The 16,118-nt window shown below is 40.3% G+C and overlaps 1 protein-coding gene across 3 annotated transcripts in view; it reads right to left on the reverse strand.

Moving 5' to 3' along the window:
- Positions 1–3,385: 3,385 nt before the first annotated feature.
- The window catches only part of dtx1 (deltex 1, E3 ubiquitin ligase), a 44,544-nt gene continuing 31,811 nt past the window's right edge, over positions 3,386–16,118 (reverse strand). The window contains exons 4-10 of one of the 3 annotated variants that reach the window (XM_042421946.1): positions 13,532–13,593; positions 13,118–13,249; positions 11,309–11,370; positions 10,980–11,138; positions 8,594–8,755; positions 7,749–7,838; positions 3,386–7,181 (exon numbers count right to left, since the gene is read on the reverse strand). In XM_042421946.1, coding sequence (XP_042277880.1) covers positions 6,957–7,181; positions 7,749–7,838; positions 8,594–8,755; positions 10,980–11,138; positions 11,309–11,370; positions 13,118–13,249; positions 13,532–13,593 — 892 coding nt within the window. In that variant the 3' untranslated portion in view covers positions 3,386–6,956. Of the gene's footprint in view, positions 7,182–7,748; positions 7,839–8,593; positions 8,756–10,979; positions 11,139–11,308; positions 11,371–13,117; positions 13,280–13,531; positions 13,594–16,118 lie in introns of all 3 variants that reach the window. The other 2 variants (XM_042421945.1, XM_042421944.1) reach the window with 2 other exon arrangements.

Below are 16,118 nucleotides of genomic sequence, written 5' to 3' on the forward strand. Positions count from 1 at the left end.
GCTGAGGCACTTTGAAGCATGATCTGACTTGATATTTTTTATGTAGATAACAAGCAATCTGTTGCATGGCCTGCATCCACTTGTTGTGAAATGTGAAAAGAAGCTTTTATATTTTGAGATACTGTACAGGACCTCGGTCACACATTTTTATGCAAAAAGCTTGTTGTTATGTAATCTACAGTATCTGAATGTAAGGTGTTTTGATATTGCTTTTATCAACGTTTTGTATTTTATTAAGTCAATTTATCACCATGGCCGCAATGTAGCAGTGACATTAACATTATTGGTCATACCACCGTGAGTTTTTGAAATTATGGTGCACACGCCGCAGTATAACTTTGCCTGTACAGTGAGCAAAGTGAATTCTATTTTAATTGTTGCTTTGGGCCCTTTATGACAAAACAATGTGCTTTTTTTGGTGCTATAGCCAGTTGAGTTTGGTTCTGATGTAATTTGCATATTTAAAAATGTCCTTGCAGTTGAGGATACATTGTTGTAGCCATACCTGAAGTCATATGGGTAATATTTACCTGTTAAATATTATGTCCATACATATAAATGATCATCTACACTATAAATGAGACTACATAATTGTGTAAGATGCTCCCATTTGAGCAGTTTTCTTGAGATTTTGGTGCCATTAAATTTGGCTCACAAGTGTCAGGATGTGTTTGAGATGCCAAAATTGTTTTTATTAGTTTTATTTTTAAACAGATTCTTAAGCACTCAATCACAATATTTGAAATATGTTTCCTTTCGATATCTGGGAGACACACAAACTGTATTTGGATATGTTATAAAGCCATTTCCTGTAGAGCAAGTAGTGCTCAATGTCTTTCCCTTAAACAGTGATTGTAATGGAGATCAGATCTGTGATCTGTCAGATAGCCTCAGCAGGCCACCCGGCCTCTGGAGCTGTTTAGATTACAGTATGTTCTGGCACAGCTACTGTAGTGTCAGTCTTTATTGTAGAGGAAGAACTGTTTTATATTTATGTGTGGAATAAACAGTCTTCAGTATAGTAACACTGTGGTGGACATGCCAGGCATGATGATCAATAGGCTGCATTGATACAGAGTAATTTCTTATAAGTGTTTTGGTATTTGCTGCATTCCAAGATTTGTTTTTGTTGATTTGCAATCTTCTCAGATCTACCACACAGTCATTTCAAAAGTAGAGTAATCATCACATCATCATCATCATCATCACCAGTTGTTGCTTGTGAACTTTATATCCAGTGAATGAGGGCTCTTATTATGACAAAAAGAAAGAAAAACACTGCCTGTACTTTATTTTGCAAATACACCATGATGGTTTGTTTAAAGTGGATTGTTAACTGTGAACTGAACACAACTGTATTATTCAGTAAACTCTTATTTCAGCTAACAAGTCTAAATGTCTACTTTGTGCCCACAAAAACAAAAATGACACCTCACAGGAAATACATTAAACTGGGATTCCACTTATTTTATCAACAGGGTACTACTCAGCCTGTAAAAACATGATGATGTCATTGAGGTTGCTGAAGATGAAGGCATTAACGTGGCAGGGAAGGTCTTATGAAAGATGTTGCTGAGTTGCATTATGGGAACTGTAGGATTCTGCACTTTTGAAACTTGACTCATGCTAGGGACAAAAAGTCAGGATATCTCAGCCTCTGATGCATCAATTTTGACATTTTTTCCCTGTTTCTTGCAAGTCCCCAAACTTTAAAGAGGTGCAGTTGTAAATGATTGAAGTACCTATTTTTCTCTTCCAGTTAACATGCTTTGAATCAAGAGCAGAAATAATTAATACTAAGTATCTAATTTGCTTCTCCTGGTTAGTTTTAAAATGGAAGGCCTGACATTCATTCATTCATGGTACTACAGGAAATGTCATTACCTGTCTGACAGATCCCAGAGCAGCCTGGCAGCGTCCTGGTTACCACACCACCCCTTTGTTCACATGAATAATTTAATCAAACCACCATAACCACAGACTTGACAATCCAACAGAATCTAATGTTAAATTATGCCACACAAACAATGTTTGCAACTGCTCCTCCTTATTTAAATGCTAATGAGAGGAGACCTACCTGCAGTGATGCAGCAGTCTCCCTGCTAGCTCTCTCATTAGGCATGAGAGGTGAGCGATGAGATGAGGCAGGGCAGCTGGGTTAGGTATCTGCTGGGTCAGTGCTGGAGGGAAGGTGGGGTTTGTTTTCTGATGTCCCGCAGGCCTTAGAGATTAGTTTAGCTTTGGTACACACCAACCACATCTCTTCAGCACAGCACCAACATACAGCAGCCAATGACAGAAAATGACCATAAAGCTAATTTACTGCTAGTGAGAACTATTTCTGCTGCACCTCACAGCTCCAGAAAAGCTCATTTATATCCATATAATGAGGTGCAGGGCACAGAGCTGCCCGGGAAGAAGGAAATGGTGGAAAAAATTTAGAAGAGCCAAGGTGACAAAAGGTCAAACAAACTACCCCTGTCCAGGGCACATTTATTTTTCCACGAGAAACACACAAACATGCAACAAGGTCATCACAGTTCAATAAAGACTGATAGATTAAGAAGCCCTTTATAGTTTAATCAATGTCTCTCTATATCTTGCTTTTAGTTGATCTCATTTTCTCTTTGTGAACCATCTCAAATAGCAATATGTAGACACTGCTTAAGAGAAATCAAAGTTAAACCACAAAATCATGATTTGAAAATGTCAATTAAAATGGGCACTTAAAAATGCAAAACATTCAGATGTTTCACACGTTGTTGAAAGAGTGAGGAGAGCAGCCAAACGCTGTCTCATCCTCATCAATGTGTAAATCAAACCCGGTAGAGGAACAAACGTTCTAACTAACTGGAGTTAAGATGCAAACCACAGTGCTAAATCACCAGAAGACCTGGGTGACATCTCTAAAGAAGCTATATGATGTTTTCATACGCAAAAGCTATGCATTGTCAATAAACTTGCTCACAGTTTGGTTTACATGCACCTCTAGGAGAACATTACTGTATCTTTAAAGGACATGAACCTAAGATTCGTTTACTAGACGCACACTCGGCACACATTCACACAGACAAAGAGATACAAACATACAGTATATCCACACAAAATGTTAAGGTATCATTTAGAGAGAGAGAAGTACAGTTTGCTGTGGACACTATGACAGAGTACAACTGTAAATACTTTATATGTCAGGACAAAGTGATTTCATCCCACTTCTAATCAAATGGAAAATAGTATGGAATGAATCTTAATAAGAGTAATACAGCAATGTTATGCAATAGTTCTTTTAAAGACAATCATCATTCAAAAAAAGACATCAAAAATATGTTTTCTAAAACATAGCTTGTGAACATCCTTGGATCGTACCCCCCTCCCCCCCCTCCCTTTTTTTTTTTTTAGAAACATGGAGGTAGACACCCCGTAAAGAAAATGTCATTTAAACCCAATAAATCAGCCGTCTTGCTACACATAAATCATGTATTAGATCTTAAAAATAGTAAATTGCATAAACACTATTTCTCTCTTTCTTAATCAGATAAATACCAAACCGTGTTTTATTCATCATTTCCATATACAGTAAGTCTGTACACACCTGAAAAGTCTAAAGGGCCTGCATCGTTCATATTACGAGACTGACACATGAAAAAGGAAAAGCTGAAGAAGCAAACATTTGGATTTCTCTTGTTAATGAAACTGCACTCAAAATGGAAAATTCCCTGATAGTTTGGAAGCATTCTCTCTTGCTGTCCCATATTATAAAGGGTGTCAAAAAGTTGTGAAGGAGAAAACTTGAGATGAAACAGGCCAGGTGTTTTCAAGATCTGGATCAGAATCACTCTTACAAATACTTTTAGTGGTTTGGTTTAGCGTGTGTGGGTGCCAGAAAGTTGGGGTCTGAGACCAAATAAACTGCAGAAAAACACAAAAAATAGTTTAAAGCCCCTGAAAACTTGCTTTAAATATTCATGACTAAACAATCAAAGTCAAAGTTTGGAAAAAAAAAAAAGTATTTATGAAAAAACAGCTAATCTGCTTAATCAGGACTGTGTGGGTGTGGTTTGATTACTTAACAATAGCCTGGCAACGTAAGCAAACATCCACTAACTGACATCAGATTTTTATTTAAACATTGCTAAATTCTGATTGGTGATCAGAAATATATGACATCATCTTTTTCCAACGGAGCCCAGCCCATTTAAAACCAGTAAAGGTGTGTTGAGACAGAACGTGAGACAAATTTTACAAACAAAGCAATGGAAAGATGCAAATTCGCCCGGTCCAGTTGAAAACATTTCAAAAATTTTGCACCTATATCCTTTACGAATCTACAGAGTTTTGAGGAAAAGGAGAGAGACTGGAGGAAAATAATGAACAGAACCGTAGTTTCCGCTGAGTTCTGAGATTTCCTTATTGAGAAAATAGGTTTTCAGGGCCTTTAAAACAATTTAAATCAGTATGTTGATCTATGATTGGCAACAAACTGAGATAAATCCCACCCATCTGTCTCTCCAGTTATCTAACACAACTCTAAGAATATTTGCAGCTGATATTTAACCCAGTCATGCTGTTTTCACCTTCAGGCTGAACAAAAACTGCTGACTGCATCCATTCCCATATTCTGGACAAGTAGAAAAAGAGAAATGGCCCATTTGGGGGGAAACAGCCATCTTCATGCTGCTAAGGCTTCCCACCCAATAATAAAGACACATTTACTGTATTTATTGGGAGTCTCACAGGGGATCAACTACACAGATTCTACATTAAGGTAACGACAGCAGCATACACTAAGACTACTTGTAATATTAGACGTCCATAACATGTCATACATATTTCAACAGTCCCTGACATCCTGACAAATTCATCTTTGCCAGATTTTATGTATTCATGTTAATATGTGCCTGTGTATAGATACGTATGTGGGCCAGTCAGTATTTGTATATTTTTCTATATAGAAGAGTATAAAAATAAATTACACTAACACCATAGACTCAAATTGAGCTTGAATTTCAAGGTATATCACATCTGCAAATGTATATCATATATATATATATATATATTTTTCAAAGCATTGCAAGCCAGTTTATAAACATAAACTTAAAAAAAGAAATAGATTTTGTTGTTGCAAATGCAATTTAAGACCTTTTCCTTAAAATGAAACGATCGATTGAACAAAACCGTTGCCTCAAAGTGCTATGGAAGACTATGATTCAATCCAAAATTAAGCCCACAGCTGGGTGCCAACACGTTAAACCTTACATCAACATCCCCCGCTCATTAAAATTGATCAGATATATTCATGGATAATTATGCAGCACTGGGTTATCTTTTATCTCAGAGCAAAGAAACATCACAAGATCTCCACCAAGGACCTTCAAAAAGTTTTTAGCTCACAGGCATAAACTCTGAGCAGGAAAGAGGAGGGCGTGTAGGAAAAAATAGTTCCCTGTGACGCATCAACAGCCAGCTACATACTAGACCAACATTTGCATGGCTCCTGCTGCTGAGGAAGAAGAGGAAGATTGGGGGAAGAGGCCATACATCAAGATCAGCCCCAACAACTCTGAGTGAGCTCACGCTGGGAATGAGATGTTTCACTGCTCGCTATGTAAGAAAGCAGTAGAGCCCAGCGCACTGCCTGACAGCACATGAGCTCACAGGGGACTTGTAGATCGCAGGCGAGCAGCGCTGCCCAAGATGGATCTCTAAGGGAAAACTGAACGTCCATCTGTGAGAGGCGCGTTCAGCTTCTCTCCTCAAGGACTTAAAGCCAGCATATTAATGCCTCAGAGCACGCAGTCGCACACCCATGTATGGTCAGCATGATGGATCGTGCCAACCACTGGGTTTACTCCAACAGGGAGAATAATAATGCAGGCTTTATATTCACAGAGGTCAGCGTCATTGGTATGTCAACAAAACAAATGAGTTTAACCTTGGAGCATAGCAAATCCCGCTTTGCAACCTCAGCCTTCAGAGTAACAACGCCTCTGAACAAGCGTCAAACTGACTGGTAAGACGCTTGTTCCATCTATTTCACGCCTCCTCTCGCAGACCGTCAACAAGGTTAACCATACAACATACATTTATCATCAAACACTTACATTTCATTGCCTTTACTTCTCTTTAGAATCCAGCTCATGCACTACTGAGCACACCTCCGTTTTACAGAACGACCGACCTGTGTGTATCAGAAGTGGAAAATGTCAGTGATGCCCAGTGCAACCTTAAGTCACATCACCTTCACTCAGGTCTACTTGCTGTTAAAGCCGAGATCCTCTCATCCAAAATCACAAAACCAAGTCTCACCACATTGTTACAGGACAATATCAATTATTAGAGAAAATGGGGGGAGTAATTAATCGATTGATTTTCATTCATTTAGAATTCTGAAATTCTCTTGAATGTATCTTTACAATATCAACCTTCACAATAACAACCTATCCATTGGCACCTCACCCTATTGCAGATATTCGCTCAACATTCATTATGCAGCGTTAGTCTGGGCCATGCAATCTGGATTCAGCATTTATAAATATGCCTTTAAATAGTTTTGGCCCCTCGTCATTTTACTCCAAGTGCAGAGAAACAGCTTCAGTTCGAATCTACAAGGGGTTAACGACCATTTTCCTGCAGCTAAAAACATCAAGACCTTGTCTTTACATTCCTCAATCCTCTGAGAAAATTTGGCATGAAGGCAACATGCTCATGGCATGGATCAAGAGACAGCAGGGGGGGAAATCTTATTAGGTTATAGAAATCAAAAAATTGATCATAACCGTTACATCATTTACTTGAGCATTTCCATTGCTCTTGTGCCACCACATCTGCAAGGTCTTTCTGTTTGTGGGGAGTAAAGAGTTGTCAGCTGCATGTTGGCCCGTCATGCAGTGTCCCTGTTCTCTGGGAGACGACTGGGCATGGTGGGTTGTGTTCCTGCGTACCAGCTCAGCTGGTCCTCAGTCCTTAAGGTTGTCCTCGCCGACCCCCTGGGCTGACAGCTCTGTCAGGACGTTGTCCAGGTAGTTGGGGTCGGGGTAACCGTGGCCTGTCAGGTTGGAGCCGAATTCTGTCTTGTGGTGAATCTCGTTCCAGACCACCGTGTCCGACTCGCCTGTGGTGCTGGATGTGCCGATGGTGAAGATGAGGCGACGGTCCCAGGCCATGATCAGCAGCTTCAGGACCTGGAAACACACAAGGAGGGAAGAGGAAAGAAGTTATCATCTCTTAACAGCAAAATGGAAGAAACAAACAACATACAGGACTAGTATCATTTAGCCTTTGGTATAGATGCAGACTTATTACAGTAATGTTCTTCAAACAGCCTAAATTGCTGTTTTAGTCTGTATGGAAGAACTCTCTAAACTTTAATTTTACTGAAGCAAAAGAATACAAACATACTAGGCAGAATTATCACTTTTTAAAAAGATAAATGAAGCTATAACAGCCAATTTTGTGTAGCAAAATAGCAGAGTAATAGTAATACAAGGACAAATTTAACAAATTACTGCTCCCAGAAATGAATTATTTTGTTACTTAATACATGATAATACATGGAAACGTTATTTGTACTCATATAAGAATGCTAAAAAATAAATACATGCTTTTGAAACTCATCATTGGATTTCTTTGGAGAAACAGGTTTGATTACAGGCTCATTATACTGATGATCAACAGTTCAAATCCCGCATGTTTTTAATTCTTGATGAGCTGTCAGACTAGTGTTTCCTTTGACCAGTGTCAAAGCTTACCTTCCTGCCTTTCTCGTTGTCAGGGAGGTAACAGTGTCGGGGGAACCCTCTCGCGCTGAACTTCTTCCCAGGGTTGGGGTGCTCATTGGTCTGAAAATGTCAAGAACAAAAACAATTGTTACAACTCTTTCTTCTCTTCCAGTTGTGACGTAACTATGTAGGAAATGTCAACAGCACCCACAGGACGAGCCTTTCTTGCTCATGTTGCTCATAATGGCCCTTAAAATTAGTAAATAGGTAAAATTATATGTAAATAAATATCTTTAAATATTATATTTTAGAAACTTTCAAAGCTGCAATGTGAAAAAAAAATCTGGCTTGACTAAATCCCAGTATGTCCAGGTGTAGGTCCAGAAGTGTACATGTAGTTTCAGGTGCCTTATCATGAACTAATGGCCATAATTTCCAAATTTTTCTTATTTCTAGTGAAATTGTGTTGCTATCATGTAGCTGTGTAGAATTTAGTGGCTTTACTTTGCAGCTAAAAATCAGCTCCTCCTCTATAAACCAGACTAAACCATCAGGATGTTTACAGTGTGGACTGAGGAGTGAGAGCAGAAAGAGAGGGAGGAGACCCACTGAAATGTTCCTATAATATCTTCCACATTTTTTAGTTTTTCAACAGTCTGTCTCTGCTCAAGAACTACTGTGGGATCCATAAGAACGTTGTTTTCACATTGACTTACACAGCCCCAACACCTCACCTTACTGCACGAATAACCGCCCGTCAAACTTAAGCGGATAAAGCAGCTCTTGTAGAAAGGGCAAAGATTTAGAGAAGAGAGACAGTGGATCAGAGCACAAAGGCGGCAACGGTGGATTTAGTGAAGTGAGACAGTCCTGACCTGGATGCCGGCAGGAATGTCATAGACGATGCGGATGGTCTTAGAGTCTGGGTAGCCGGGCAGGCAGTGAGGGATGACGTGGTACTCCATCTTCCCAGGAGGCTGAGTGCCTGTTTTCTCCCCATAGATGGTCTTGCATGTTGGGCACTGAAGACTGCCATCCTGGTTTGAAGAAAAAAATAAAACATGATGACATAAACAAGATGATATTAACATTTGTTGCTTTGAGAGTGTCACAGTATTTTAAAGGGTCAGTTCACCCAAATTACAAAAACTTTTTCATTTACCTGTAGAGGCATCTAGCTATGCAGATAGTTTTGGTTTTATTAGCACAGGCTTTGAGGTATCTGTCTCTAAGATTTCTGCTTTCATCCCAATACAGTAGAAGAGAATGTTGTTTGTTTTCTGCATTGAAAATGTGTATTTGCACTGATCAATAACATACAGAAAATAATCATCTGATTCTGCAGCTCTATGAAAGTTTTTAGGGGCTTTCAGCGCATTGTTTCGGTTGACTTCAGCCCATGACTTCACTGTTTGATTCACTCTCACTGCTAAATACCCACTAAATGCTACCTTCCCAGCACCAAACAGCAGACAGACAAAGTTAGCAACTAGCTGGTGAAGACAGTGGAGCATTTAGCAGCTGAAGGAGTTTCTAAGGAGTCGTTGGTGTCCAAAACAGAAGGTAAATAAAAAGTTAATATTCGTCTTTCATTCGTCAGGCGGCAAGAGACACAACTCCAAATGATTGCTACTGTTGCACTGTGTCTGCTGGATGTTTAGATGAGCAACTGTTGCTAATACGCTTGCCATAACAACTGCTTGCCCCCTGGATGCAAGAAAAAAAAATTCAATTTATACTGGTTTTAAGCATTCAACAGAAACAAGTCTCTCCAGAAACAATTTCCTGGAACCACCGTCTACTAAAAAAATAGTCCTGGTGAAAACTGTTGAAAATTTCTTTGTTCTGTTGATTATCCAGAGTAACTATTTGCATGACTAAATACTACCAGAGGTAAGTAAGAAGACACTTTAAAGGTTCTATATGTAGGAATCACAAATTCCTTCTCATTAGTGACATATGTGGCCATTATATGAGCTGCAGTAAACAGCCTGGTTTCCCCCCTCCCTGCTGTATGTACGTGTGCTCGCTTGCTCACATACAAACACACACACAGAGGCTCCTGCTGCGGCTGCTGGCCGGTGAGAGCTAATCCACACCGCCTAACTTGCACAAATATGTGTTAATCAACCACCCGAAACTGACCTGATCTGCAAATTGTCAACTTTTTTTTTTTTTACCAACCGTGTTTACTAAACACTGGTAGGCCCAGTGAGCTGTGGCCGGGGAGCAACGCACTGTGGTCGGGGAGCAACGTGCTGTGGCCAGGGAGCAACGCGCTGTGGTCGGGGAGCAACGTGCTGTGGCCAGGGAGCAACGTGCCGTGGCCAGGGAGCAACGCGCTGTGGCCAGGGAGCAACGCGCTGTGGCCGGGGACCAATGTGTTGGGGTTGGGGACCAACATGCTGCAGTTTTGTTGTGAAATGTGTGCTTATTATGTCGTTTGGCCTACCAACAGGAAAAACAAAAGGGTTGTTCTGCTATCACTCTAGAGCTTGTTTTCTGTTCCTTTGTTGAGGGAATAATGTTGTTTTAGCTGCTTGTGCTCGGGAATGGGTGACTCGTAATTGCAGGACTGTTTTGTTGTGAAATTTGCTGTGGTTGACAGAGGCAGCTATCTGTTTCATTAGCTGGAGAGCTAATATCTGCAGGGTGTTTCTAGTCGCATGGCACCATTTTTGTTGTGTTGTGTTGTTATGTCGGTTGTTTGTTGATGTTAGCGGGAGAGAGGCAAGGCACTTGGGAGCGCACAGAAACGTAACTTTAGTTGGATTTTCATGTTATAGACAATCGAGAAAGATGGAAAAGGTCTTTTTTTTACATTACATTACTACCTGTTCACTCATTGGCAATAAAAAACAATTAATACATATAAATTGCTTCACAATTACACATATAGAACCTTTAATAATACTGACAAAGTGATTTGATTGATTTGACAACTGCTGTTGTTAATATGACATTGATGATTGCTGATTAAATCCGCTTGTATTTGCTGCTTGACATTAGCAAGAAGCACTTTCATATTTGATGAAAGTGAACTGAACTGAGGTGAACTGAATTCATAATGATTTTACAAAGTATTGTGCTGTCAAAACTGAAAGCATTGATCTGAAAAGACTTCATAAGATCCCATCTGTGTAGCCCAATTGTGAGGCCTGATCTGTCGGTGCCGTGCAACCCAGTCGAGCTGTAAGATGTCAAAAGTTTATAATTTGAGCCTTGAGTGACATCATAGCAACTCACAAGCTTTTAACCCACCTTATTGCCATTGTTGTACATGGCCACCAGGCACAGCAGATGGTACATGTGCCCACACTTGCCAAGTTTGCCCACCAGCTCTGGCTTGATGCCTTTGTGCTGCAGGACGCCTTCATAGCCTGATGACATGACCAGCCTCTCCATGCAGATGGTACAGTCCTGGAATAGCCAACCAAAATACTTCAGCTGCCATTCACCATGACTGTGTATTTATTATACTTTCACACTTGGTTAGGACATCAAACGATGACAGAGTGCATCTCTTGGTGGGCGCAAAACTTTTAAGTCCTGTGTGTGTGTGTGTGTGTGTGTGCATGTCTTTTTCTTACCTCGTCTGGCACCACTTTAATCTTCTCTGTGTATCTTCGCACCACATCCTCTGGGTTTTTCCCTTGTCATAAAATAAAACATAAGAGAGATGAGATGGCCATCAAAGAAAATCCAAACTTGCCACTTACACCCACATACCACATTAAGGAAAAAGGAAAGATGGACCACCGGATGACATTTGCTTGTCATAACACAAGAGAATAACACCTAGATCTTGATGGATGACAAATTCTCATCAACTCTCAGCGGCCGCTCTGGCCTGGGTGTGACTGCGGCCACACTTGTTTCAATATACATGTCTGTGATGTTGAAGAGGAGGTCACCTTCAAACTGGCACAGAACAACCAGTCATCCCTGCACTCTCTGATAATCCCCGTGTGCAACCAGGCTAGCATGGCTGAGAGCACACCCACAGCTTACACCCCTAATATGCTTACAGGCAACCTCTTTTCCCTCGGAGCCTTTGTTTGTTCATTTGAGGGACAGCCAGCAAACAGAGGGAGGGGAGCGAAGCGAGGAAACAATGTTAAGGTATATACGGGAGAGGAGGCAGAGAGATGTGAAGAGAGAGAGGACAGCAAACAGTAAAAAAAAACAGGGGGAAAAGACACAAGAGACTCAATTATGTATTTTTGCACTATTGCTATTTGATGGCTTCATTAGCCGGATCACAAGCCTATTTGACCTGTTTCTGCGCAGAAAGCAGAGCAGGATAAGCCCAAATCTCCCTGCACGAGAAAACCAAATCTCCATTGCCCTTACAGTATGTCTGAGTTCATGCTCTTTCTGCAGACAGCACAAACAGGCTGCACACTTGGTTATAGAGAAAAATAGAGAAACTTTAGGCAGTTTTTTTGAGTTAATTTAGTTATGTTGAATTCATTAAAAGCTCTTGAATTTCAGAGGAATTTAAACCTCACCTTAACATTTATGATTCATTTAAAATTGGAGACTGCATATATGTTGAACTGTATACTTGCCTGTAGACAGGACTCTAGGTCGTAGGAAATAATAAGAAACTAAGGGACCCGTGAAATGAAGTGTTACCGTATCATCTCCACACACAAAGTCTGTGTGTACAGTAATGGAGCGCTTTGGATGGTTGACTGAGAGGACGAGTACGGTGCAGGGGATGGAAACCCAACAGCCTCACTGATCAATTAGGACAAAGACTCCCTTGGGAGGCCGGCGGTTTCCACGGCTTCCATCGACCAGCACTTATTCAAGCCCAAAGCCGTCCAACTAAAACACCAGATCCTCTCACAAACCAGCTCAGTACAACAGTCCCTTGTTAATTACTTTATTCGCAACAGCCTCTGTCAATCTACATGTAGTGTAACATCTATAAAACTGTTACAATAACACTTTGACTGCATTTACTCATAAATCCGAACTGAACCAGCAGTCATCATTACATTTTATTATCCTTTTGAAAGTTACAGGAATCCTTTTCTTACTAATCATCGGTGGCTGTGAATGAGGTTGGATTTATTGTAACACTCTTATAGAGCTTAAATGGAAGGCATTTAAAGAACAATTACGGCCCCTTGAAAACAGTTTATTTGTTGGTTTTGTTTGCACGCTGAACAACCAATTCACAGGCAGCTGAAACTGAAACATCTTGCAAAGCTTGGCAGGACAGAGAAAGTCTGCTGACTGTCAGTGGTTGGTCTATTCCTCTCCTCAGTGCATTTCCCATTTATTAATTAACACACTAAAAAATAAAGTGTGTAAAGCTGTGTTTTCATGTCATTTTTCTACTCTCCTCTCATGCCATGGTCCCATTGCTGCGATTCCATCCGTCTTACCCCTCCTCAGGTGCTTTTTCTTGGTTTTGCGTCGCATGCCGTTGATCCCTGGCACAGGCTTCATGTCGCTCTTGTTGATGGGTGGTGGGTGTAGTATGGGCTTGGGGGCCCGGGTCAGGCAAACTGGCAGACCTGCAGCGCACATCAGGATACCTGTCATACCTGATGCATATATAGAGCCCACACACACACACACACACACACACACACACACATACACACACGCACACACATGCACGTGCAGGCGCAATCGTGCATGCACGCACGCACACACATACACACACACGCACGCAGAAAAGTGGAAAAAGCAATGATTGTGAATGTCTTTCAACATAAATAGGAGTATACATCTAACCAGTTTTGTATGTTTTAGCTCATTTCCAAGCAGATGCTGTGTAGTGAATGTTGTCTAACCTGCTAGCGCTGGGTGCACTGGTCCAGATCCAGTCAGGTTCTTAACTGGGAGTGCAGGAACCCTACAAGAGGAAAGAAAAAAAAGGTAAACTCATACATTCATTCAGGGTCATACTGCCACCTCCAGTGGCTATCTGGAAACACCAAGGTCTACAGAAAGCGCAGATTATTTGGAAACACTCATCTCCTCTATGTGACTATGGGTGCTACCTGTTGTTCCACATCATTTTTTTTTCTTTTTGTAAAACAAAATATATATTCTTCACACAGGACCAGTGTGCAAGACTTAGGGTGCTCTATTGGCAGAAATGGTAATTCATAATTATGTTTTCATAAACTAAGAATTGTGTATTCATTACCTTAGAATGAGCCCTTTATATCTACCTAGGGAGTGGGTTCTCTTCCACAGAGCCCGCCATGTTTCTACAGTAGCCCAGAATGGACAAACCAAACATTGGCTCTGGAGAGGGACTTTTTGCATTTTTCGTGCATTTTTTGCAAGTTTCATGGCCACCATAGGTTCCCCTTCACACTTTGAAATGGAAGGGTAAGGGGAGAGGTATTCAGGTGCTTGCAATCTGCAACCTCACCACTAGATGCCACTAAATTCTACACACTTGACCTTTAAATGGCCCTGTGACCTCCAAAATTGACGCTAAATTACCCTGAATGTGCACCACTGCCTGCTACACCACAACTGAGAAACTGAGAACAGTAGCTAGTTCTGCTCTGCACACCATAAAAAACACTCAAGTTAAAATGTCACATGTGCTTCGCCACAGAGACAGAGACAACTACAATAGGATGAGACAGCTTGACTCATGTACAAAGCACTGCAGCAGAGCCTGATTCAGGATGACATTTGTAGAGGCTGGTCTTCATGGCAAACACAGACGACAAAGACAGTTGACTTGCGCACTCTTCAAGATCTGTGGAGCAGAGCGGACCAAAGCACTTGGGGCATTAATATGAGCATACAAGTCAGTGAGTCTCTTTTCAGAGGGCCTCAGCTCAACTAACATCTCAGAACAGGCGCTACTGAACAGCAGAGCTCAGGAACAAGTTTTCTGTCCTCAGGTCAAAAGTAAGTCTCAGTGCAGCAAGCCAACTCAAGTTACAGCTAGAAATCTATCAAAGCAAGTAAAGCACTTTGATGAGAATGGATTAACTAAAACTTCAATAAGAGTCAAATCTCATCTTCCAGATAGAGGGGCTAAATTTACCCCAATTTACCTATCTCATATGGATAAATTAAAGCCGCTATGTGTGGAATTTAAATTGGTGGAGTCTATGTGTTGCTTTCAGCCACTCATTCTTTGTGTTCTCAAGTTAGATTGCAGACTTTTTGGGTATTATATCTCTGTGTGGTTCCAAAGTCAGAGTTTTTCAGATATTACACTTTATACTTGCTTTAAATCCAAATATGAATGATTCATTTAAAAATGCTGCAGTGGACCAGACACATTAAAGAGACAATGCAGAGTTTTTCAGTAAACACAAAAAAATGTGTTTACATTCAATATTTCTCACCCAAACACCAATTGGTGGCTATTTAAGGTCTGACACACATGTTAAATGCATTTATTATATCATAAAACATTAGCAATGCTGTTTTTTTCATGTTTTTTGTGTGTTTGTGGTGGTCTACATGTGGAATTGCATTAAACTGAGTGATATACGGCTGTTCTAATCACTCAAGTCTGTTAGACATGTTCAGCATGATAAAATGTTTCCAGCCTGAGTAATAATAAATTCAAAACATTCATTGAAGGAGCAACATTTGTCTTATTAGCATAACTAATTAATATTTTAAGATCAACACGTGTAAAAAATTCATAACATGTGTGTACAGTCTAGGCATCCTTATACTGTATGTGCATAAAATACAAACAAAACTGAGACACACTCATCAAAACACTGCTCCACAGCACCACTAGTAGTCAAAGATGGCTTGGTTTATATTAATGACTTAGATTACTCTGGGACATGGTCTGTGACACATTCTAACAACGTTCTCAATGCAAACTGTACTTTACCAATCAGGAATCCCCCCAAAGCTGAAACCTCACAATCACAAACGCGGAGGTTGCATGCAGTTGTGTCAGTATTAGTATTTATGAGTATTTGCCTACTCACTCGTAGCTATGTGTTATTTTATACACAGTATATTGACTTTATTTCAAATTCATGCATTCAAATTAATGCATTTCTGATTTGAGTAAAGGCATGAGCGCATCTGCGGGTATATAAGCAGAGGGCTTGTGCTGCGTTCTTCAGTTGGTAGTTACACCCAGAGAATATCAGTGAAGCCACTGAATACCAAATTACTGTTCATTTTCATTTATTCTTCTTAAAACTTCTTGACATATGTTTCGTCCTGAGTCCAGTGTGATTCATGGGTGCAACACAGTCACATAAAATAAATCAAACATAATGAAAAAAGCCATATAATAAGGCAACTGTGGAATAGAGGAAAAGCACTGTCGTGGTAAAATTTATTTATTTTTATAGGGGATAAAAGTAACCAAAGTTAAAAGTAGTCTAGATAAAAGTCACATGGAATGAACATGTGTAAATGCGGCACTGC

Source organism: Thunnus maccoyii, chromosome 9 (assembly GCF_910596095.1).
Source record: "Thunnus maccoyii chromosome 9, fThuMac1.1, whole genome shotgun sequence".
Lineage (NCBI taxonomy): Eukaryota > Metazoa > Chordata > Actinopteri > Scombriformes > Scombridae > Thunnus > Thunnus maccoyii.